Source organism: Pan troglodytes, chromosome 3, assembly GCF_028858775.2.
Source record: "Pan troglodytes isolate AG18354 chromosome 3, NHGRI_mPanTro3-v2.0_pri, whole genome shotgun sequence".
Taxonomy (NCBI): domain Eukaryota; kingdom Metazoa; phylum Chordata; class Mammalia; order Primates; family Hominidae; genus Pan; species Pan troglodytes.
In genome coordinates this window covers 3,258,498-3,283,804 of record NC_072401.2, presented here as the reverse complement: position 1 = coordinate 3,283,804, position 25,307 = coordinate 3,258,498, and the positions used below count along the sequence as shown (strand labels likewise).

Below are 25,307 nucleotides of genomic sequence, written 5' to 3'. Positions count from 1 at the left end.
TGAAAAGGTGTTTAGTCCAGCTTCCTAACCCACATAGTGATTTCTTCTGTAGTGGCCCAAACAGAAGCATACCCAGGGTCTGCTTGTTTTAGTTTCAGTGATGAGGATGCTTACCCCAGCCTCCCTCATTTATTCATTCAGGAAAGAAATGACCACCTACTCGCTGAGAGCCCACCATGTCATGGGCGCTGAAGCACTGTCATAAACAGATGCTGCAGAGACTTAAGGATTAAAACGTTCTTTCTAGCACTGAGAAGAAATCTGTTTTCCTGTGTTTGTCACCACTGCCTCTAGTATATAACACAGAACAAATTCTAACCCCCTTCTACAATTTAATTTTCAGACATCTAAATCTATCCTGTCTCCCCTTATATGATCTGTAGGCTAAACTCACCTGATTGTCTCTGTAGAGCATAACAGGGTTAAGAGCACAAAATCCAAAGTCAGATAAGACTTAAGTTCAAATCCTAGCTCTGCCAAGAACTGGCTATGGTGTTCTGGGCACCCTGAGCTCCTGTTTTCCTCATGACTAAGTGGGGATGGAAGAGCTTGTGTCTACAATAAAGCTCGCAATAAATGGCATCTACCCATTATTACCATCATTAGTGGTAGTGGGAGCAGCAACACTAAATCATTGCTAGGGGTCATTTACATGGATAGTGAACTACAACACCCAGTCTCTATAAATCCCTATGACCCACTTCTTTGCAATGCTGAGTCAGCCTTGCTTTCTATTTCCTAAAGTCAGCTCCTTTATCTTTTTTTTTTCTTTTTTTGAGACAAAGCTCACTCTGTCACCCAGGCTGGAGTGCAGGGGCACGATCTCAGCTCACTACAACCTTTGCCTCCCGGGTTCAAGCGATTCTCCTGCCTCAGCCTCTGAGTAGCTGGGATTACAGGCACACCATGCCCAGCTAATTTCTGTATTTTTAGTAGAGACGAGGTTTCACCACGTCTGCCAGGCTGGTCTCAAAGTCCTGGCCTCAAGTGATGCACCCACTTTTTCTGGCCTCCAAAAATGCTGGGATTAGAGGCGTGAGCCACCGTGCCCAGCCTCCTTTATCTTAAAAAGCATGCTGACCTTTTTTTTTTTTAATAGAGACAGGGTTTCACTATGTTGCCCAAGCTGGTCCCAAACTTTTGAGCTCAAGTGATCCTCCTGCCTTGGCCTCTGAAAGTGTTGGGATTACAGGCGGGAGTCACTGCATCCAGCCCATCCTAACTTGTTAAACTATTTAACACAAAAGTAAGCAGTTGTCTAATTGCTAAGCTCAGTCAAAACAAAACATAAAACAAGGGATCTGTGTATATACTGGTTGGAATGAAGAAAATTAAGGATGAAAATAAGAAAAGATTAAGTTTCAGATTTTTGTTTTGCTTCTTTTAAAAGCCTTTATTTTAAAAACACACATACAAGGGTATTTACAAGATATAAGACAATGTAAGTATAATAATAAATCAAACATCCATGTATCTATCAATTAGCTTAAGAAATACAATAATTCTAGTGGCCAGGCATGGTGGCTCATGCCTGTAATCCCAGCACTTTGGGAGGGCGAGAAGGGCGGATCACAAGGTCAGGAGATGGAGACCATCCTGGCTAAAATGGTGAAACCCTGTCTCTACTAAAAATACAAAAATAATTAGCCGGGTGTGGTGGCGGGCGACTGTACTCCCAGCTACTCGGGAGGTTGAGGCAGGAGAATGGTGTGAACCTGGGAGGCAGAGCTTGCAGTGAGCAGAGATCGTGCCACTGACTCTAGCCTGGGTGACAGGGTGAGACTCTGTCTCAAACAACAACAACAAAAGAAATCTGATGTCTATAAAATGACGTTTCATTGTGATATGAATTTATAATTTCCTGGTGACCAAATGATTTCAGTAACTTTTCATATTTTTATAAGGCATTCTTATTTCCCCTTCTGTGAAATTCCTTTCTTGCCTTTTGTCCATTTTATACTGGTTTGTCTTTTTCTTACTGACAGTTATCTATTCCAGATATTATTTCTTTTTTTTTTTTTTTTGAGACGGAGTCTCACTCTGTCACCCAGGCTGGATGGCACAATTTCAGCTCACTGCAACCTTCACCTCCCAAGTTCAAGTGATTCCTGTCTCAGCCTCCCAGTAGCTGGGATTACAGGTGTGCGCCACCACGCCTGGCTAATTTTGCATTTTTAGCAGAGACGGAGTTTCACATGTTGGCCACACTGGTCTCAAACTCCTGGCCTCAAGTGATGTGCCCACCTTGGTCTCCCAAAGTGCAGAGATTACAGGCGTGAGCCACCGCACCCAGCCTCAGATATTAACTTCCGTTGGCTACATGTGGGACAAACCTTCCAGGCTGCGGCTTTTATTATTACTGTCTTTATGGTATCTTTTACCTTTTTTTTGAGACAGGGTCTCACTCTGCCACCCAGGCTGGAGTGCAGTGGCACAATCTCAGCTCACTGCAACCTCTGCCTCTAGGGTTCAAGCAATTCTCCTGTCTCAGCCTCCCCAGCAGCTGGGACTACAGGCACACCACCATGCCTGGCCAAATTTTTTGTATTTTTTGGTAGAAATGGGTTTCATCATGTTGGCCAGGCTGGTCTCAAACTCCTGACGTCAAGTGATCCACCCACCTCAGCCTCCCAAAATGCTGGGATTACAGGCATGAGCCACCACGCCTGGCCTATGGTATCTTTTAATAAGGAAAAAGTTTGTTTACTTTAAATGTAGACAAATTTATCCATCTTTTCTTTTACGATAAGTGATTTTTGTGTCATAAGACATCTCTCCTTAGGCCAGAGGTTCAAGGCCAGTGATTTTCACCTATATTAGTCCTAAAATTGTTAAAGTATTGCGTTTCACATTTAATCTTTAATTCACTGGGATTGCTTTGTGATTATGTATAGTATAGAAGTCTCATATAATTATTTCCACTTGTGACTTTTCTACCCAAGCATCCCAGCAGCCATCATTGCCAGTCCATCCCCGACCCCGCTGAGCTGCAATGCCGACTACGGCATGTCTGTTTCAATGCATGCAGTTTGGCCCTACTGATCCCTCTGCATCTTCCTTTGCCCAAAGGACACTATATTAATTACCACCACTTTATATTAAGTTTGGCATCTGGTAGGAAAAGTCTCCTTGCCTAGCTGTTCTTCAGGGTGTCTTAGCTATTCTTGGCCCTCCGCTCTTCCATCTAAATTTTAGAAGCCTGCTGTCAGGTTCCACACTTAAAAAGTATCACACAACCATTTTTGTCAGTCATTTCTCTTTTGTCTCTCTCTCCCCATACATATATGTACATATTTCATATAGCTGTAAACAGTATATATTTCATATTTTCTCATTTCTGATACCTTTCATTTTTCATGTTTCACTTGTTCTACATGATCTTTGTAATTGTTTTTCCTAGTATACAACATTTTCTCAAATTGATATTGAATAACTGAGCCATTTCCTATCTACTGCTGAATACTTAAGGACTCTTAAAATTTTTCATTACTGGCTGGGTGCAGTGGCTCACACCTATAACACTAGCACTTTGGGAGGCTGAGGTGGGCGGATCACTTGAGGTCAGGAGTTCAAAACCAGCCTGGCCAACATGGTGAAACCCCATCTCTAGTAAAAATACAAAAAAATTAGCTGGGTGTGGTGGCAGGTGCCTGTAATCCCTGCTACTTGGGAGGCTGAGGCAGCAGAACTGCCTGAACTCAGAAGGTAGAGGTTGAGTGAGCCGAGATCATGCCACTGCACTCCAGCCTGGGCCACAGAGTGAGACTCTGCCTAAAATAATAATAATAATAATAATAATAATAATAATAATAATAATAATAATTTCATTATTACAAATAATGCTGGGCCGGGCACAGTGGCTCACACCTGTAATCCCAGCACTTTGGGAGGCCGAGGCAGGCGGATCACTTGAGGCCAGGAGTTTGAGCCCAGGCTGGCCAGCATGGTGAAACCCATCTCTACTAAAAATACTAAAATCAGCTAGTGGCATGGTGGTGCACACCTGCGCATGGTGGCACATGCCTGTTCCTGCTACTTGGGAGGCTGAGGCAGGAGGATCACTTGAACCGAGGCGGCAGAAGTTGCAGTGAGCCAAGATTCCACCACTGCACTCCAGCCTGGGTGACAGAGTGAGACCCTGTCTCAAAAATAATAATAATAATAATAATAACGCTGTAATTAATAATGTTTCCTTCTTTTACTTATTTTAAGATTTATTTCCAACTGTAAGCTTAACTAACAGATCTATTAATACATACTTTAATTTTAGAGGCTTAAAACATTCAATTCTCTGAATCTAAAGCAAAAAGGAGAAAGTGCAAAATTACAAACATCAAGTAAAAATAGAGAAGGATATTTTGAAGTCACTTTCCTCTGCAGTTGTCCCTCCCCGTCAGACCAGCACTGCTCTCCCTGTGTCTCTTCCCACACATGTACTGCCCCTTCTCTGTGTATGAAGAATGAGACTCTCCTGTTGCAGACCAATGCAGTACCCAATTCAGCACCTCCAGAGGAGACCACTATCACGTCCCTGAAGCACAGGGCACTGGTCACAAAGGTGGGTCCAGACTATCACCTCAGAGGCTTAGCATTCTCTGGAATCCAGAATGGAGTTGAACAAGCACCTGCCAGGTTCTGCAGGTGCGAAGCCTTGACAGCATTCCACTGACATCAGGATGGGCAGGCCAAGCCATCAGCTAAGTGCCACCGAGAGAGGAAGCCCAGTCCACTGTGCTAACTGGGCCACCCCGTCTTGTCCCCCTCCCCCCAGCCCCCACAAACACTTCTCCAAATCCAATGAAATCTTAAAGATCTATTTCAGACAATCATCTCCAATCTTCTAACACCTGTTAGCAATTTTAAATCCCTTTAGCAGAAAATCCCTATGACCCCCTTTCAAAGAAAGGACAGAATGACCTGCTGTCACTTTTTGTTGACACTGTTAGTATTTGCTTTTCTGTTAAGCGTCTATACCATACCTAGATAGTAAATAAGAAGTGGATGCCATAATAGTAAAACAAAATAAACCAAAACCTTTCTTCCTTAAAGATTCTCTAGTTCTAGTTTATAAGACATAGGAAACATTTTAGGTAACTTGCATTTCTTTTTACTCGGTATTAAGCCCCAAGGAGATAATTTACAGAAAACACTTTTTTAATTTTGCCAATTCTTAAACAATTAAAGGAGGAGAAAACAAGCAATTTAACCAATTCAAACTTATTTAATCAGCATTCAAAATAGGACTAGGCAAACAGCACTTTAAAACCTGCGAAGAAGGTGAAGCTGTTATCACAGCTAGGGTTACGTTTCCAATCACAGCGGTAACATTTTCACCGCACTGATCTTCAGGCAACCACTTAGCACTAATCTCCACCACAGCATTCTGTCAAGTATAATTAGATGACAGAGGCCAGCAATTTCCCTGCAGGCACCAGGAAGGGAGCTGGCATTTGTGCTAGGCTAACTGGACCCACCAATCAAATGTCAAAAGGTCCCAGCGAGCTCTTGTTCACAACTTCACTGAGGTAATTTCAGTTCAGCCGGGGGTTTCATTCAGTTTTTCACCTAAGTTTACTGCATGCCTACTCTGTGCCACGGGTCCCGGGGCCACAGCAGGGACCACAACAGACGCTCTCCCTGTGGAATTTATATTCCTGTGGGCAGAGACGGATAGCAACAGCTAAACATACAGAATGGATGGGGGTAACTGCTACAGGGGAATAAAGCAGCGATGACATTCTACACAGAGTGAGCGTGCTGCACACAGGAGCATGACATGGTAAGGCTTGCATTTTGAAAAGTTCATTTAAGCGGAAACAAGAACAGATGGATAGAAGGCAACTCAGTCTCTCTGGCAGAGACCAATATCAAGTCCCAGAGGCACAACACACTAATCACAAGGTGAGCTCCAGACCGTCACCTCAAGAGGCTTAGCATTCCTCTGAGTCCAGAATGGAGCTTAACGAAGCACCACTGGTTATGAGTCCATGTGTAGAAAAACCTATGTGTGTGTGAGTATGGAGGAAACATTTCAGCAATCTGAACAGCGCACACACTGCTTGCCTCAAGAGAGATGGAAGTATTGGTGGAATTACTTTTTCTTTAGACATCTGCATAAGGTACACTTGATACAAAAAGCAGGCACTGTATTAACAATTTAAAATATCCTTTAAAAGAAATTACATGAAAAAAACAGAAGACTGGAACAAGTTTCAAAACCAAAGGAAGGAAGCAGTTCAAAGGAAGAAGCTATCTCTACAAAAGAGTAAAGGAACAGAAGAACCCTGGCAATGCACTGTGAATCTAACAAGGCAGGAAGGGGCCGGGCACGGTGGCTCACGCCTGTAATCCCAGCACTTTGGGAGGCCAAGGTGGGCGGATCACAAGGTCAGGAAATCGAGACCATCGTGGCTAACATGGTGAAACCCCGTCTCTACTAAAAATACAAAAAAATTAGCCAGGCGTGGTGGTGGGCGCCTGTAGTCCCAGCTACTCGGGAGGCTGAGGCAGGAGAATGGCGTGAACCCGGGAGGCGGAGCTTGCAGTGAGCCGAGATTGCACCACTGCACTCCAGCCTGGGCGACAGAGCAAGTCTCTGTCTCAAAAAAAAAAAAAAAAAAAAAGAAGGCAGGAAGGGTGGAATTCCAAGCCAGGGGAGCAAAGTCTGGCCACAGGCAGAAGGCAAGACATTATAACAGGTGGTCAAGAGTACAGAATGGCTACAAATGTCAGTAAGGGTACCCATTTTTTCTGTGACATAATGAGGTCATTTGGTGGAAGAAGGAGGTCAGGAGTCTCAAAGATAGTAGAGAAGGCTTAAATATTAGTAAGGTTGTAAGAGAGATGAGTTATGGTTGCCAGGCTAAGTCATGGGCCCATTTGAGATTTGGGTTGTGAATCTATGGAGAAAGGTAATGGGCTCTGGTGGGAGGACTTCCACAGCAGGATTTGCCTACTCAGAAGCTGGGAGGGATAGTACAGGATTGGCAGAGTATTGCTGAAATGAGGGACCATGAAATACAAGATGGACAAAATAGGGAGTGAAGAATAGGCTAATGGATTGGGATGAAGAAGTGACTGTCCACAAGGGAAGGACTCATGTTGTCCACTGACACAACCACAGTTAGAACAGCGCTTGGTCCAGAGAAAGCAGATACCCAGAATGAAGGAAAAGAGAGCCTAATAATGTTGAAAAATAGTTAAAACTGGAGTAGCTGAAGAAATAAGTTTGAGAGACGGAAGGCTTTGGTCAGACTAAGAAAGAAAACATCATCATTCTTAGGTTTTTAAGCATAAAAATAATTTTAGAAACTGCGTATAATCTGGTAAACACTTAGTTGTTTTATTAGGTTAGCACGCAAAAAAGAAATTTTCAAGAACTGCTGTTCCTGTAACTTTTAACCCAAACTGGCTGATTCTCAGGTTATTACACTCTGTAGTCAGGAATCAGAAGAGGTATTCCAAGACTTACTGAAGCTCAGCCTGCTTCCCTCTTCTCCTAAATGTAAAGAGGTGATGCCAGACACAAAATATTTCATTTATCATTCAGTTACTAGCCCATTTAATACTCACTGTGATATGATTGTAGATAAGCTGAGACCACCCAAAGAGATCTGCTAGTCTATAAAACGCTGCCAATTTACACCGTAATAACTTCTCTCCTTTGTCATACGCAATAGAATCAGATCCTCTAAGATCGTTCACAGGAGTCACCATACCAAGACCTGAAATAAAGAAAAACAAAACTCAGCCAGGTGCAGTGGTATACGCCTGTAGTCCTAGTTACTCAGAAGGCTAAGGCAGGAGGATCACTTGAAGCCATGAGTTTGAGGCTGTAGTGCTTTATGATAGCAGCTGTGAATAGCCAAGGCAACAAAGCGAGACTTACCAAAAAGCCTCAAATATTAACATTTCTTATCAAATGTAAATCAAATACTAATGGTTCTGAGATATTTATCTTCCACATTAGACAATAAAGTCTTGAAAACTTCAAAGACAATTTCATAATGACTGTTTTCCAATACTAACACAAGTTAGAAATCAATAACAAAAAGATAGCCAAATTTGTGGGGTGCAGTAAAGCAAGCTTAAAAGGAAATTTACAGCATTAAACGTATACATTAGAGAAGAAAAGTGTTTTTAAGGCTTTCTGATTAAAGCAAAAGTTGAATCTTTGAGAAGATTAAAAATAAAATACAAATAATAAAATAAGATAAACCTCTAGCCAGACTTAACAAAAGAAAGGAGATAGAAATAACCAATATGGGCTGGGCACGGTGGCTCACGCCTGTAATCCCAGCACTTTGGGAGGCCGAGGCGGGAGGATCACAAGGTCAGGAGATCGAGACCATCCTGGCTAACAAGGTGAAACCCTGTCTATACCAAAAATACAAAAAATTAGCCAGACATGGTGGTGGGCGCCTGTACTCCCAGCTACTTGGGAGGCTGAGGCAGAAGAACGGCGTGAACCCAGGAGGCGGAGCTTACAGTGAGCCAAGATCGCGCCACTGCACTCCAGCCCAGGTGACAGAGCAAGGCTCCATCTCAAAAAAAAAAAAAAAAAAAGAAAAAAAAGAAAAGAGAAAAATTAGCCAGGCATGGAAGGCATGGAGGATCCCTTAAGCCTAGGAGTTCAAGGTTGTAGTGAGCTGTGATCGTGCCACTGTACTCCAGCATGGGTGAAAGAGCAAGAACTTATCTCTAAATAAATAAATACACAAAACAAACAAACAAAAAAACATAATTCACCATAACAAACTAAAGAAGAAAGACTAAGGGATCATTTTAACAGAAAGAAAAGAAGCATTTCACAAAGTTCAACATCCATTCAGAAGGAAAGTTCTCAACAAATCCGGATAATAACTGCAACGATGTGAAACACACTGACTATGTTTAAATCATAAATTCAAATAATACTAAAAAAAAAAAAAACAACTAATTGTTCATCACTGAAGGATGATTGGAAGCCAACTTATTATTTCGGAAAGGGATCCTGCCTTTCCTACACAAACTGTACCACCAGGTAACCAAAAGAACTGAAGGGAAGTTTCTCCCGACAGAACATTCTTGCTAATTAATACAGAAGAAATGGGCCAGGCGTGGTGGCTCCTGTTCGTAATCCCAGCACTTAGGGAGGCTGAGGTGAGTGGATTACTTGTGGTCAGGAGTTTGAGACCAGCATGGCCAACATGGTGAAATCCGTCTCTACTAAAAGTAACAAAAATTAGCCAGGTGTGGTGGTGTGTGCCTGTAATCTTAGCTATTCAGGAGGCTGAGGCAGGAGAACAGCTTGAACCTGGGAGGTGGTAGTTTGCAGGGAGCTGAAATCACGCCACTGCACTCCAGCCTGGGAGACAGAGCAAGACGCCGTCTCAAAAACAACAACAAAAAAAACGGAATCCACATGAAAACTTTCCTAGTGGTGGCCATGTGATTTCAGGATGGAGGTTTGAGCTATGGATTAAATGTGACTGTTAATATTCTGTAGACATTAATTACAATATATATCAGATCTGGCGAATGCTATTCAACTTCTAAGAATACCACAGAGCAGACAGGTCAATAGCAAATGTCAGCAGATCTAACAGAAACCAGCACCTTATTTTGGGCAATCAGATTTGACTATCCAACCAGACCCATCAGAGACTAATCCAAGGTACAATATGCAGTGGCTCAGATTAGTTGATGCTTTGTCATGTTAACATTTGCAAACTCAATTGCCATGGCAAAGCTGCATTCTTGCACAGCTGACCATTCTTTGCTCACATTCACCCATCCAGTACTTTTCCTCTGGCTTTTCTTTTAGAATTTCTCTTTCTCACTATTTGGGACACAGCAGTGAAGAATGCTAGGTAAGAAATGCTGGCCAGGCAAAACTGATGTGCTACTCCACAGCATTATTTCTATTAGTTTATTTTAATCTACATAGGGGCTGGGAAGACACATAAAAAGTCATCTGCCTCGGAAATAACAAAGTCTCACTGGCTAAGAAAAGAGGAGTCTGCAACATTCAAGATGATTTCAGAATTCCAGCCTATCTTTTACTATGACTAACGAAAACACATTAATTTTCAAAATACTCAACTCTGTTATGTTATACAGTTAAATGCCCATTTATTTCACATGAGCAATCTTCAGGAAATTTTACCTGAAAACTACAGAACATATATTAAAAATCAGGAACTACTCACTCATGTTTAAGGCAGCCATCCCTCCTTGCGGAGCTGCTGGGTAGACATTTGGTACATTCGTGGTCATAAAATCTGCAATCTGCTGTAAAGCCAATAGGCCTGTGGGGTTCTTCCCCTTCTTAAATTGCTCCTGTATCATTGATTCCAATTCTTCACAGAAAGCCTAATAAAAAATATTAAAACACTGAGATACCATTTATTTTCTGTTCCTTGGGCAGGGGGTCAGAAGTAGCTATCACATAGACCAATTTTTTGTTTTCATCCAGTGCTGGAAAGGCAAACGGATATTCTCACACATTACTGCTGAGAATATAAACTGGTACATTCTTTTCTAAAAAGTAATTTAATACAATAAAAGCTTAAAACTCTGAACAGGAATTCTACTCTTAGGAATCTATTTTAAGGAAACATTCAAGGAAGTGCTCAAAGACTGATTCATTTGGATGTTCATTCCAGCATTATTGATAAAAGGGAAAAACATCTTACGTTTCAATCAACAGAGGACTGATCAAATACACTGGGAATTCTACGCATGCATTCAACATGAAAAGCTAAAAAAACTTAAATGGCATAAAATTGCTCTTGATATATGTTTGAGTGACAATGTTATCAAGCAGTATAACCAGTCCTTATTACAGCAAATACATACCTAAACATAGAAAAAGATGAAAAGTAAATACATTGGCTGGGCGCAGTGGCTCATGCCTGGAATCCCAGCACTTTGGGAGGCGAAGGCAGGTGGATCACCTGAGGTCAGGAGTTGGAGACCAGCCTGGCCAACATGGTGAAACCCCATCTCTACTAAAAATATAAAAAATTAGCCAGGCGTGGTGGTGGGCGCCTGTAATCCCAGCTACTTGGGAGGCTGAGAAAGGAGAACTGCTTGAACCCAGGAGGCAGAGGTTGCAGTGAGCCGAGATTGGGCCATTGCACTCCAGCCGGGGCAACAGAGCAAGACTTTGTCTCCAAAAAAAAAAAAAAAAAAAAAAAAAAGTAAATACATCAAAATGTTCATTGTAATCCTTTTAGTGATAGGATTATTAGTAATTTTTCATACTCTACTTTATCCTTTGCAGTACTTTCTTCAAAATACTTTTCAAATTACTTTTAAATGTGGAAAAAACCCTAACCATCCATCCTTTATCGAATAATACTAAATCAGGCAAAAAAAAGTGCAATTGGATTGATGGTGATTTTAATAGAAAATCACTATTATAACAATACAGATAATTTATATTCCCAACCTGCACTAAAATAATTTTTTCACATACCCTGCAAAGAAATAAATATCGGCCAGGCATGGTGGCTCACGCCTGTAATCCCAGCACTTTGGGAGGCCAAGGCGGGCGGATCACGAGGTCAGGAGATCGAGACCATCCTGGCTAACATGGTGAAACCCCGTCTCTACTAAAAATACAAAAAATTAGCCAGGCGTAGTGGTGGGCGCCTGTAGTCCCAGCTACTCGGGAGGCTGAGGCAGGACAATGGTGTGAACCCGGGAGGCGGAGCTTGCAGTGAGCTGAGATCCCGCCACTGCACTCCAGCTTGGGAGACAGAGGGAGACAGAGTGAGACTCCGTCTCAAAAAAAAAAAAAAAAAAAAAGAAAGAAAGAAATATCTTGTCAAACAATTATAAATGATATCCAGTATGAAAATTTAAGCTCACTGGATGTTAATCCACATCAAATTTACTTCTAGCTTCTCACTGCTTGAGCTGAAAACATATTGCAGGAAATTGCCAAGGGACAGTCTAAGAGTACCTATCACTTGGGGGAAGCACACAACAAATAGATGTATTGCTGTTAATTAAGGGTAGAATAGAATGTCTGTCAAGAGCCCTCTGAGGACCCCCTATTTACCAAACCATGGCAAATAATGTTGCAGATCATATTTTGTAGTCATCCATGAGGAAGGGAAAAGCTGAGAGGTACTCTGACTGCAAGCAAGAAATAAAGGAAAAAAACAAAACATGGTGATTATTTAGCCATCTTTGTCATCAAAGCACAATGCAATGAGAGAGAAAGGGAGATATGTGCAAATAAAGATAGGGCGGGCGCAGTGGCTTCCACCTGTAACTTCCAGCACTTTGGGAGGCCAAGGGAGGCGGATCACTTGAGGTCAGGAGTTCGAGACCAGCCTGGCCAACATGGTAAAACCTCATCTCTACTAAAAATACAAAAGTTAGCTGGGCATGGAAGCTTGTGCCTGTACTCCTAGCTACTTGGGAGGCTGAGGCAGGAGAATCACTTGAAGCCAGTAGGAGGAGGTTGCAGCGAGCTGGGTATGGTGGTGCACACTTGTAATCCCAGCTACTCAGGAGGCTGAGGCAGGAGAATCACTTGAACTCGGGAGGTGGAGGCTACAGTGAGCCAAGATCACGCCACTGCACTCCAGCCTGGGCGACAGAGTGAGACTCCATCTCAAAAAAAAAAGAGAGAGAGTAAGAGATACAGATGGCATCTCCTGAACATCACAGACAGTGCTGGTCACAGGGGAAGCAAAAGCTAAATTAAACAAGCTCCTTGCCTTCAGGAGCCCTCAGTCTGAAAATTCAAAGGATCTATTTCAATGGTTTTCAAATCCACATGCAGATCTAGGGAAAGCTCAATTCGACACACACTACTAAGTACCAGGCGCTGTTTTAGACACTAAGGATATACATACTGATAAATAATATGGTCCTTGCCATCCAGAAACTTAAAGCTTGGTAAGGAAGACACAAAAAGAAGAAAACCACAGTACAGGAGCCCTATGCATAAAGAGCATTTCAGACGACCTGTACATGCAGAAAGGACACGTGGCACAGAGCTGAGCTTAGTCCTGAGTGAGGGCCTGGAGCCACCAATCTGGATCTTAACGTTTGGCTCCAGCCAGCTGTCACTAGCCTAAGGACCTTGTGTGTGCTACTTTGATCATAACTCTTGCTGGTTCAACATCCATACCCTCAGTTTGGGACCCTCATACCTCTCAGCTTTCGGACCTCCTCTCCTCCAAAGACCCTGTCATCCAACCCATCTCAGGCTCCCACGTCCATGGTCAGCACTACACCTGCTCATTCCTAGTAACCATGTCCCTCTTCAATCCCAAAGCCAAGTATGTGCCCTGCAACCACCCCCTCCTAGCATCCAGCTCACACTTTCTTCCATCTATTCATCACCCTAACACCTTCTCACCTTGGCTCACCTCCCCTGTTCTGAACTCCCTCACTGGCTTAGATCCATTGTAATGATTACATTGTAATCCCTTTCTTGCTAACATCTCCAACTCTACCAAACCATCTGGCAAAACCTCAAGCCCCAGGCTGGAGTGCAGTGGTGCAATCATAGCTCACTGCAGCCTCAAACTCCTAAACTCAAGTGATCCTCCTATCTCAGCCTCCCAAAGCACTGGGACTACAGGTATGAGCCACCGCACCCAGCCTTGATGCTTACTGTGTTCTAAACAACCTGTGGGCAGGAACTTTACTCTCTTATCTCTGCATCCCCAGTGCCTAGAACAATGCCTGGCACACACTAGGTGCTATCAGTTTCAACTCAAAAATGACTCAACTATCCCGAGTCATTTTTACTTCGCTTCTTGTTGTTTTTACGTAAGTAAACTGCTCAAGCCAAAAGTCTCGGTGCTATCCTGATTCTTTTTTTCCCTTTCACTTCTTCCACCCCATCCATCAGCAAGTCCTATTCACACTACCTTCAAAATGAAAGCCATACAAATCTACCTCTTCCTACCTCTACTACGCCACCTTGGCCCAAGCAGCCATGATCTCTCATTTGGACAACAGCTTTTTCTCTTGCCCCAGCCAATTTTCTCTCTAAACCAAACCCAGAATAATTTTCTTTAAAATATCGTTTGTCCTTTCCCTGTCTGCAGCCCTCCAATGATTCTGCCACACACAGAATGCAATGGAAACTCTCAATCTCAGCATACACAGCCTTCCAGGATCTGCTCCCTCCTCTCTCTCCAACCTCACTGCACCTCACTCTGCCACTCCCAGGCCGAACCACACTGGCTGCCTTCTGCCTCTGTGGGCTCATCAAGCCCATCCCTATCCTAGGAATTTCATGTTAGCTGGTTCCTCAGCTGGGAACACGTCTCCTTTTTTTTTGGAGACAGGGTCTCACTCTGTCACCCAGGCTGGAGTGCACTGGCATGATCACAACTCACTGCAGCCTCAGCTTGAGTGATCCTCCCACCTCAGCCTCCTGAGTAGCTGGGATTGCTGGGGCATGCCACCACACCTAGCTAATTTTTATATTTTTGGTAGAGATGCGGATTCCCCAGGCTGGTCTTGAACTCCTGGGCTCAAGGGATCCACTGCCTTGGCCTCCCAAAGTGCTGGGATTACAGGCATGGGCCACCATGCCCAGCCAAGCACCCACACCCGGCCCCCTCTTGATTCTTGAAAGACTGGCTCCTTCCTGTCATTGAGTTCAGATTAAACCTTCCCTCCTGAGAACAGCCTTTCTGACCACAGTCACACTTAATCTAATCATCCTACTGCTTTCTGCATTGCCCTCCTGCTTGTTCTTTATTGTTTATTTCCTTCGACTAGAATGTAAAGTCCAAGACTTGATCTGGGTAGTTACACAAGCAACATTTATGTCAAAATTCACCAAGCTATATGCTTAAGATTTGTGTACTTTATGTAAGTTATACCTCAGTAACAACAACTAAACAAAATCTACTAAAGGCCTTGTATGTCTAGTTTACTGCTAAATGCCCAGTTCCTTAAACAGCACATAAGAGACAATCAACATTTTTTAAGAAAATCAATAAACTTCTGCCAAATGACACTCCCCTGGTATGAAGGGGCACAGTAAGAACAAATCAGAAGAAGAAGGGACAAAAAAGGATGATGCACACACAAAGGCAGCAGCAGCAACATGAGAAAACTACGCAGATACAACGACCTGACTAAAGGTGCAATCTGGAAAACACTCAGTTGGCCATGACTGTGGCTCAAAATGCTGACTCTAACTAAAGGTATCAATCAATTAGCAGGTACTGTTAAGGCCGACCATACACCCAGGAGACTGAGCTAGGGTTTTTTTTTTTTTTTGAGACAGAGTCTCGCTCTGTTGCCCAGGCTGGAGTGCAGTAGCACAATCTCCGCTCACTGCAACCTCCGCCTCCCGGTTTCAAGTGATTCTCCTGCCTCAGCCGCCCGAGTAGCTGGGATTACAGGCACGCGCCACCATGCCCGGCTAATTTTTGTTTTTTGTTTTTTTTTTTTTTTGAGACGGAGTCTCTCTATGTCACCCAGGCTGAAGTGCAGTGGCATGATCTCAGCTCACTGCAAGCTCCGCCTCCCGGGTTCACGCCATTCTCCTGCCTCACCCTCCCGAGTTGCTGGGACTACAGGCGCCCGCCACTACACCCGGCTAATTTTTTTTGTATTTTTAGTAGAGATGGGTTTTCACCGTGTTAGCCAGGATGGTCTCGATCTCCTGACCTCGTGATCCACCCATCTCGGCCTCCCAAAGTGCTGGGATTACAGGCATGAGCCACCGCGCGTGGCCAATTTTTGTATTTTTAATGGAGACAGGGTTTCACCGTGATGGCCAGCCTGGTCTCGAACTTCTGACCTCAAGTGATCCACCCACCTCGGCCTCCCAAAGTGCTGGGATTACAAGCTTGAGCCGACGCACCCAGCCTAAGCTAGGTATTTTTTAAATTGTAATTTAAAAATTGCCCCAATATATAAAGACCCTCTAGAAAAGTCACAAGAGTAAAAAGGTGAAATTAACACTTCCTATCCTTTACGACACTGAAGATTTTTCATTTATGATGTCTGATAACATGAACTGAACTGAATTCTTTCAACAACCATATACGTATACTCAAGGCACTGATTTCCTGTGATAAGATCAATGAACTATGCCACTCATACAACAGGGCATAAGACCTGAAGTATTAGAAAAGGAAAGATGACATCTGGTCAGAGAAAAGACTTCTCTTCTCACAGGGCTTTGCAGAATCATGGACACCCTCTTCTTTTGCTCCATCATGTTGAAGTCCTGGCGAAGGTCTGGTGCCATGTTCCTCTCCCTCAAGTACTCTGGGTTGTTCTCATCTACTCGGTCGAAGTACCTCTCCTTGTGAGGGGCTGTGGTCGGGGGTGGTGAGGTCACCACCGCAGCACGAGAATCACCATTCATTGTACAATCTTGCTAGGTTCCTACAGAATCAAAATAAAAGAAATTATTGTTTTCAAATCAATGTCTAACAGTGTTTCATGATGAGCACATGAGCTTGGTAAACACAATCTTCAACAGGAGGATGTAATGACCAACTGACAGTGGAAACCATGACCTGTGAGGCTTCTTTGTGGCCTCAGAGGCACATGGCTGATCAACCACCTCCCACCCTCCCACTAACCAATGCTGTGTTTTGTCCTAGCCATTGTTCCAAAGAAGAGAACAAGAGAACAATCTAACAAAGCAATTAAGTCCTCTGACAAATCTGAAAAGAACTAAATATTAAACTTTTGACCACGTGATTCTTTACAGACATGATTTGTTCCACACAGACAAGATCTGCTAAGAACAGCACAGTTTATTCCAAAAGAAATTTGATTTCTGATTTTTTTTCCCATAAGGTACCAGCAGTGGTTTTGCAAAGGATCCCACAAACAGATCAACAGAAGAGAAGCCACTCACACATAACTCACAAAATGGTAAATGTTCCTCCCTAACAGCTCCTTTCTGGTTAAAAGAACAATGGCAGGTACCAGCAATTTGAGGTCAAGATGCTCAGTTTGTTAATAACCTAACATGCCAAGATGGCTCAAATTTAAAATTCTGTGAATATGGCTACTGACATTACATTCTTTTCTCGGGGGGAGGGGAACACGGTCTTGTTCTGCCACCGAGGCTGGAGGGCAGTGGCCCAGTCACAGCTCACTGCAACCTCAACCTCCCAGGCTCAAGTGATCCTTCCACCTAAGCCTCCCAAGCAGCTGGGACTATCAGCGTGCACCGCCATGCCCGGTGAATTTTTTAAAAATTTTGTAGAGATGGGGGTATCCCTGAGTTGCAGAGGCTGGTCTCAAACTCCTGGCCTCAAGCAATCCTCTCACCTTGGCCTTCCAAAGTGCTGGGATCACAGGCATGAGCCACCACGCCCTGTTAGCTTTCAAATGTGCATATGAACCACCTGGGAATTAAATTAATACACAAATTAAGATTCATTAGGTCTGGAGTGGGGCCTGAAATTCTGCATGTCTCATCAATTCCCAAGTGATACCAATGCTGCTGAACTTGAACCACACTTTGGATAACAAGCCTATAAAGTAGAGTTTATTATGCAAAAAAGATATTTTTATTGTGGAACCAATAGCCAAAGAATCAGTTGAAGAAATTAGTGTTTTTTTTTTTTAAGAAAAAGATCAATTTGATATTTCTGTTCTAAATGTAAAGATAAGATAAAAATATGCTTAAAGTGGCAGTATTTCTTTCTTTTTTTTTTTTTTTTTTTTTGAGACAGTCTCACTCTGTTGCTCATTCTGGAGTGCAGTGGCATGATCTCGGCTCACTGCAACCTCTGCCTCCCAGGTTCAAGTGATTCTCCTGCCTCAGCCTCCCGAGTAGCTTTGATTACAGGCACGTGCCACCACACCCGGGTAATTTTTGTATTTTTAGTAGAGACAGCGTTTCACCATGTTGGCCAGGCTGGTCTCGAACTCCTGACCTCAGATGATCCGCCCGCCTAGGCCTCTCAAAGTGCTGCGATTATAGGCGTGAGCCACCGCCCCCAGCCACTACTTCGAGAACTTAAAGGCAAAACATGAAAACAATTGGGGGACTAAACATCAACAGAATAAACGAACTAATGACCTCAGTGGAATCTTTTTTCTCTTTGTTTTTGAGACAGAGCCTTATTCTGCCACCCAGGCTGGAATGCAGTGGTGCAATCATAGCTCACTACAGCCTGGAACTTGTGGGCTCAAGCCATCCCACTGCCTCAGCCTCCTGAATAGCTGAGACTACAGGCCCACATCACCACACCTGGCTATTTTTTTTTAGTTCTTTGGTAGAGATGAGTTCTCACTATGTTGCCCGGGCTGGTCTCAAACTCCTAGGTTCAAGTGATCCTCCTGCCTCAGACTTCCACAGTGCTGGGATTACAGGCAAGAGCCCAGCCTAAGTGGAATCTCTGAAACTTATTCTTCTCTATTTATATCCTTTAAATTGTTTAATTTATTCTGGTTACCCAATCTATTTATTGTAAACCTTCCAAAAGAATGACCAAAGAACAAAACAATAAGAGTTATCTGGCAATATTTCCTCATTAGATGTAATTAAAGCTGAACATTCTGAGCCAATAATAAAAATGTTCTGCTTCGTGTTTCAAAAACAATAAAAGACCAAAGAAAATCATTATGAGTCCCAATTATAAGCCATTTTCATCGGTAAATAAGGATATGAGGGTATATTTTAGAGGTAACTATAGCTATTTCCTGGTTCCCAGAAGACAGTGAAAGACAGGAATCTTTGTAAAACCATCATATTTAAGATAAGGCAGGTATTACTTTCCCCTAGTTACAAATTGCTGTGTGAATGGGATAAGATAAACACTGCAGGCCAGGTATATACATGCTCCATTCCTTCAATAAGGAAGTCTATAAATGTAAATCAAAATGAAAGTATACACATTCTGAGCCCAATAATCAAGATTAAGCATAATTCTACTTTGCAGTACAAACCTGTCCTTCATTTTTATCAATTATGACTTCAGGTTTCATCAACTTAGTTTTCAAGTAAAATCTCTACAGAGAAGTTATTATTTGCTGGGTACAGTGGCACATGTCTGTAATCCTGGCACTTTGGGAGGCCGAGGCAAGTGGATGCCTGAGCTCAGGAGATTGAGACCAGCCTGGGCAACATGGTGACACCCTGTTTCTACTAAAAATGCAAAAATTAGCGGGGCGTGGGGGCACGCACCTGTAATCTCAGCTACTCAGGAGGCTGAGGCACAAGAATTACTTCAACCCAGGAGGCAAAGTTTGCAGTGAGCTGAGTCATGCCGCTGCACTCCAGCCTGAACAACAGAGTAAGACTCCGTCTTAAAAAATAATAATAATATTATTTAATCAAAAAGTTAAAAAAGAGAGAGAATGGGAAAAACATGCAAAAAAAACTAACTTCTGGAACATTTTTCATAGTATCTTAGAATAAATTTAAACTAATTTAAAATAAAATAATTTTAAAAGTAGGAACAGGTCAGGTGTGGTGGCTCATGCCTGTAATCCCAGCACTCTGAGAAGCTGATGTGGGAAGATCACTTGAGCCCAGGAGTTCCAAGCTGTCTAGCTTACATAGTAAAGACTGCATCTCAACAAAAAAAATCAAAAAAATTAGCCAGGAGTGATGGCACACGCCTGTAGTCCCAGCTACTCAGGAGTCCGAGGAGAGAGGATCACTCGACCTGGGAGGTCAAGGGTGCAGAGAGCCATGATGGCACCACTACACTCCAGCCTGGGTGACAGAGCAAGACCCTGACTCAAATAAATAAATGTAACATAAACATTAAAATCTGCTCAATACAATATCATGTAACTACAGAGACTCTTTAGCATAATACAGATAAAAGAGTATAAAACATATTAAGTGGCAAACTATATTTCTTATTCTATTATGTAATGCCATAATTATACACTGGCAAAATGATATAATGGCAAATAAGCTGGAATAAATTTGAGTAAGTTGATTAAAGTATGGATGAATGTTTCTCTATCTCAATATTCTATAATGTTGCTTTGATTTTACTTATGTAATACATTTTAAGATTTCACCATCAACAATATATTGATAGCTAAATTAATGAAATCTTTGGGAACAATATTTTCAAATAAACACAGACAACAGAAAACAAAAATCTGGATGAAGCGTGACAAATAAGTATGGCCTGCCCAAGTGACATCTGCTTCCTCCACATCTCCCATCCCCCAGATGTCACTCAAATCCAAGTTGTCATCACTCACTTCCTGGACACTCAACGGCCTCCTAATTGGTTTCTCTACTTCCAGTCTCTTAACAACCCCCACAGCAATCCATTCTCTAAAACTTGGCCATAGAGAGTTTTAATGTAAGTCAGATCATGTCACTCACTCCTCTGCTTAAAATCTGAGAACTAATATGTGGACCTTAGTAGGATCCTGATTGAAACAAACTGTAAAATAAAAATCTAAAAGTGACATTTGAGACAACTAGAAATTTGAACACTAGCTAGATTTTGATGGTATTAAGAAATTAGTTTTACATTTTAGGTGTAGTATTACTATGATTATATTAGATACAGAAATGTTTCTGGATAAAATGACATCTGAAATGTGCCTAAAACTTATATGGGGGGAAGGGGAAATGAAGTTACATAAGACTAGCCACGAGCTAACCACTGACACTGGATGAAGGTTAGAGCAGGACTCATCACACCGTGCTGTCTATTTTGTATGTGTTTGAAATGCTCCGTGATTCTTCTTGCTCTCAGAAGAAAGCACCTCCAGACCTTACATGAGCTGGTCTCTGCCGGCCTTCAGATGAAGGTATTTCAGCATGCTTTTTCAGACTGATACTACTAAGATCAGGATGAACAGCTATCTTAACATCCCTTTTTAAAAAATTTATGTTTTTATTTAATGTTTCCAAATATAAAAAGTCAAGACACTTACACCAACTATCTCAAATGACATAAAAGCAATTCAGTGTGTTTAACAATCATATTTCCCCTTCAGTTCTGCTGCTTTATACAATGGTATGATCGACAGGTAAATTGGATGGCATGTGCCTGGTCAGAAAATGTCATCTGTTGGCCAGGCACGGTGGCTCACGCCTGTAATCACAGCACTTTGGGAGGCCGAGGAGGGTGGATCACGAGGTGAGGAGATCGAGACCATCCTGGCTAACATGGTGAAACCCCGTCTCTACTAAAAATACAAAAAAAAATTAGCCGGGTGTGGTGGCGCGCACTTGTAGTCCCAGCTACTCGGGAGGCTGAGACAGGAGAATGGCATGAACCCGGCAGGCACAGATTGCAGTAAGCCAAGATCACGCCACTGCACTCCAACCTGGGTGACAGAGCGAGACTCCAGCTCAAAAAAAAAAAAAAAAAGAAAGAAAATGTCATCTGTTTACAAAAAAACAGCATGCAGCATAGTTTCTATTTTGTCTGCAGTCAATTCACAAACTACTTACTTTGTTTTTTGTTTAGGAGGCACATGGAACTGAAAATTTTAGCTGCCCAATTTTATTCAACTACCCCACAAAAAAACACAAATGATAATCCTAACACTCTTCAATCTTTGGAGGGTTGAAATAGTAGACATTATTTGTTATCTTCAGTAGATTCAACTATTTAGCCTGAAAATGTTAACTTTTTCTCTTAACAGAGATAAATCTCCTTAGGGCCTTTCCTCTAATTTTGCTAGACTAGGCTCCAGGAGCCTAGTGAAGAACCCCTCCTGTGACATTTAAAGTGTGAAAACTGTAAAGTACTCTGTTGCATTATACAAATTCTTGCTAGCTGGACAGACTAAGGACAGTTGGTTTGCTAAATGGCACTGAAGAAAATCCTGACTGAACAGCACTATTTAGTCCAAATAACGTCCCTTTTCTAATGTCCCAGAAAACACCACTCTACCTAGTACATTATTTACTGACTCGGAAATAACAAAGGGTATGCTGGAATATTCTTTCTTAGCAGAAGTACTGCAGCCCTGGGATGATCCATCTTTATTAATGTGTAACTAAACCTCAGGTCAGATACCAGACAAATTTTTGCTTCTCTCAAATATATAATGAGGGAATTCTGAAACTTTTGGACAGATTCAATTATTTATTGGCATCTCCCTTCTGGCACAGACATCTTTGCTAAGGGTAACTATTCCCAGCATTCACATGATTTACTTTTGAATCCCTAAAGCTGGAACATGAAAACTTACGGCTGAAACTAGGAAGAAGAGAGCCATTAAAGAAAGCCTCCGTGTAAAATGCCTGCTAGAGGACCCAAAGGATCTTGTCAGATTTCTAATGCTCTTTGATTGTCAGCTAATAATGAATTACTGCTCTGTGGGAAAAAGGAGATAATGAAAGTGGTATCCCCTGGTAGTGTCCTTGGCCACCTGGCACCCAACTCCAGAGAGCCTTTGGAATTGTCCATAGGAGACCAAGAAGAGAGGTGATCTCTGCAGTATCTTCCCTTATTTCTACTAACTCCTGGCGCATAATAAATTTGCACTGGAGACACCTTCCATCTTACATGCAAGGCACCAGAGACTGAAAAATACGAAGAGCAGGAGATGACAAACAAAATTCTCTCAGTGCATGACAGAACTCCACTTACAGTGTATCAGCAGGGGGAAAGTGTCCATGAGTGGGAGGTAGAAAGAACTGAGAGAGGATATTATGAGTTGAACTGTGTCCACTCCCCAAAATTCACATGTTGAAGCCCTAACCCCCAATTCCTCAGAATATGCCCTTATTTGGAAATAGGGTCGCTACAGATGTAATTAGTTAAGATGGGGTCCACAAGGCAGACCTAATCCAAAATGACTTATGTCCTTATAAAACGGAAAATGCAGACAAAGAGACACGCACAGGGAGAACTAAGTGTAGATGAAGGCAGAGGTGGACGCAGTGCTTCCTCAAGCCAAGAAACGCCAAGGACTGCCGACTACCGAGCTAGGATGGGGCCCATTCTCCCTCATAGCCTCGGGAGGAACCAGCCCTGCCCACACCCTGATCTTAGACTTCTAGCCTCCAGAACTGTGAGATGACACATTACTGTTGTTTAAGCCCCTGGTCTGTGGCACTTTGTTACAGCAGCTCTAGGAAACTCATAGAGAGGGGCTGTCAGGAAAGCTTCACTGAGATGATTTCAGAGGTAAAACGTGACTGCCAGGTGGCTTGGGGAAGGCAGCAGTCACCTGGTGAATAAACATCTACTGAGCTTTAGGGAGTAGCACAGAAAAGACAGCAGAGTGAGCGCAGTCAACCGTCCTCTGATTTCACATGCAGTACCTGGCACCCAGCAGGTGTTCCACACATTTTTAATGACCTAATTTAACTATTCTCTCTATTCTAAACCTTTCAGCCCCCACTCATTCTCAATATCCAACTCGAATGCTTCCCGCTCTATGAAGGTTCCCCACGCCCCAAGCCTGGCACCTGGACTCCTGTGTGTCAACATACACCATTCCCACCTCTCCCATGGCCACTTTCAAACAGGACCAAATCATATGCGGATAAATTATCTGGGTACATACTTGCTCCATCACTGGTCTGTGGGCCTGTGAAATACGGGGACAATACATTTCTAACTCATGTTTGTACAAGGGCCCTGGGGGAGTGTGTCATACATAGCAGGGGCTCAAATGAGACTGTTTATTCCCGAAGTAGGGTATTTGCCACAAGGGACATCTAACTTCCCTGGGACAAAGGGCTCCAAGAGGTCTGCATCCAAAATGAAACTGCATCGTCAGGAAATACGCAGTGAAACAGAAGGTGGAGAGTTCGCTGGAAAGAGTAACAAGATTGTAAACAGACTTGGGGGCTCCGACACTGAAGACTACATCCAGGCAGAGGGCTGGGAACAGTGCAGCCGTCAGCACACACCCTGGCCAGCACCAAGAGACATGGACGCCCTGGCCAGAAATTCATTACAAACACTTGGAAACCTGCAATACTGGAAGGCTGCAGCACCAGCCAATGCAAAGGAAATCCCTGTTATCTACTGGCAGGAGGGAGCCCAACATCTGGCGCTATCTCCCAAACACAACCGTAGTTAAGCTCTAACCCCGCACTGCTTACAGTACTAGCCTAATGACACGGTTCTCCACCACCCTAAAAGAGAACACCCACCTTATGTTGAAGGTTCTTCTTCACAGCTTTAGGCTGACGGAATGTGCCCTGTTTGGGACCTCAGAGCTCAGTTAAAAGCCTTTAATTACTCTGATCGGATCATTTCTATTCCTGTGTCTCCGGATGTCCTCTTGCAGAAGCAGCTGCTCAAAAGGCCCCTTTCAAATAATCACAGCTACAGTTATCACTGCTCACTATGCGTGTTTTAACTCATTTTTTCTGCAGATAAGGCACAACACAGTTAAGCAGCCAGTAATGAGGTTGCTGGAGTCTGAACTCGGGCTGCCTAACTCCAGAGCTCCTCCTCCTCCCTCTAATCCACATTCTCTCTGACAATCAGGATGTCTCAAAACAGCTCCAATTAGAAACGAAAGCAAAAAGTAAAACTGAACCACAGCAATTTGTACCAGCCTACTCAAGTGGGTCCTCTTGCTTCCTCCCTCTTTTATGATGAATGGTTAGTTAACGGCTTCCCAGCCTAAATCGTCCACATTTTATTAAGTCTTTTATACAATTACATAGCTGGTGTTGTTTTTCTTTTAACTACAGCATTAATTAATCCTATGGTGTGTTATGAGAGATATTCCAGTTACTTGCTTAAGGTTTAGTAGGCAGTAAGTGGAGAAGCAAGAATCTGAAATTAAGACTATGGTTTGGAGACCGCACTCTTAATTGCTTCTCATTAAACTGTGTTCTTGTTGCTGACAACAGGACTCTCCAGTCCAAGGGTCAGTACTGAGCCAAAAATCAGAGGTTGGTTCCACTCATACTCCTATAAAACTTCAACATGTATGGAGTTACCTCACCTGTAAAGTAAAAACAGCTCCCCATCCCAAACTCCAGACCTGATTTTTCCCAAACCCAGTTGAGGAAAATGCAGCTAGAAAATGCAAGGGATCCAGAAAAGTGACCACGAATTGTCTAAAGACCCTATAAAGACCACTGCAGAGAACAATGTTCTCACACACACTCGTTAATTCCAACCACCCTGCAAGATTCCTCCATGTGCAGATCAAGACTGACTCAGTGTTTTTGTGGGTTTTCCTTCTTTCTTTCTTTTTCAGACTGGGTCTTGCTCTGTCATCCAGGCTGAAGTGCAGTGGCGTGATCTTGGCTCACTGCAACCTCTGCCCCCGGGCTCAAGTGATCCTCCCATCTCAGCCTCCCAAGTAGCTTGGGACTACAGGAGCGTGCCACCATGCCCAGATAATTATTATATTTTTTGTAGAGATGGGGTTTCACCAAGTTTCCCAGGCTGGTC

At 42.9% G+C, this 25,307-nt stretch overlaps 1 protein-coding gene across 15 annotated transcripts in view; it reads right to left on the bottom strand.

Annotated features, from left to right (window-relative positions):
- Window positions 1-25,307, bottom strand: part of ADD1 (adducin 1) — an 86,248-nt gene that overhangs the window by 37,845 nt on the left and 23,096 nt on the right. For 10 of the 15 annotated variants that reach the window (XM_009447251.5, XM_009447248.5, XM_001150180.6 and 7 more), the window contains exons 2-4: window positions 16,154-16,368; window positions 10,191-10,353; window positions 7,573-7,724 (exon numbers count right to left, since the gene is read on the bottom strand). In XM_009447251.5, the coding sequence (XP_009445526.3) occupies window positions 7,573-7,724; window positions 10,191-10,353; window positions 16,154-16,348 (510 nt within the window). In that variant the 5' untranslated portion in view covers window positions 16,349-16,368. Of the gene's footprint in view, window positions 1-7,572; window positions 7,725-10,190; window positions 10,354-16,153; window positions 16,369-24,046; window positions 24,422-25,307 lie in introns of those variants that run through there. The other 5 variants (XM_009447249.5, XM_009447252.5, XM_063808601.1 and 2 more) reach the window with 2 other exon arrangements.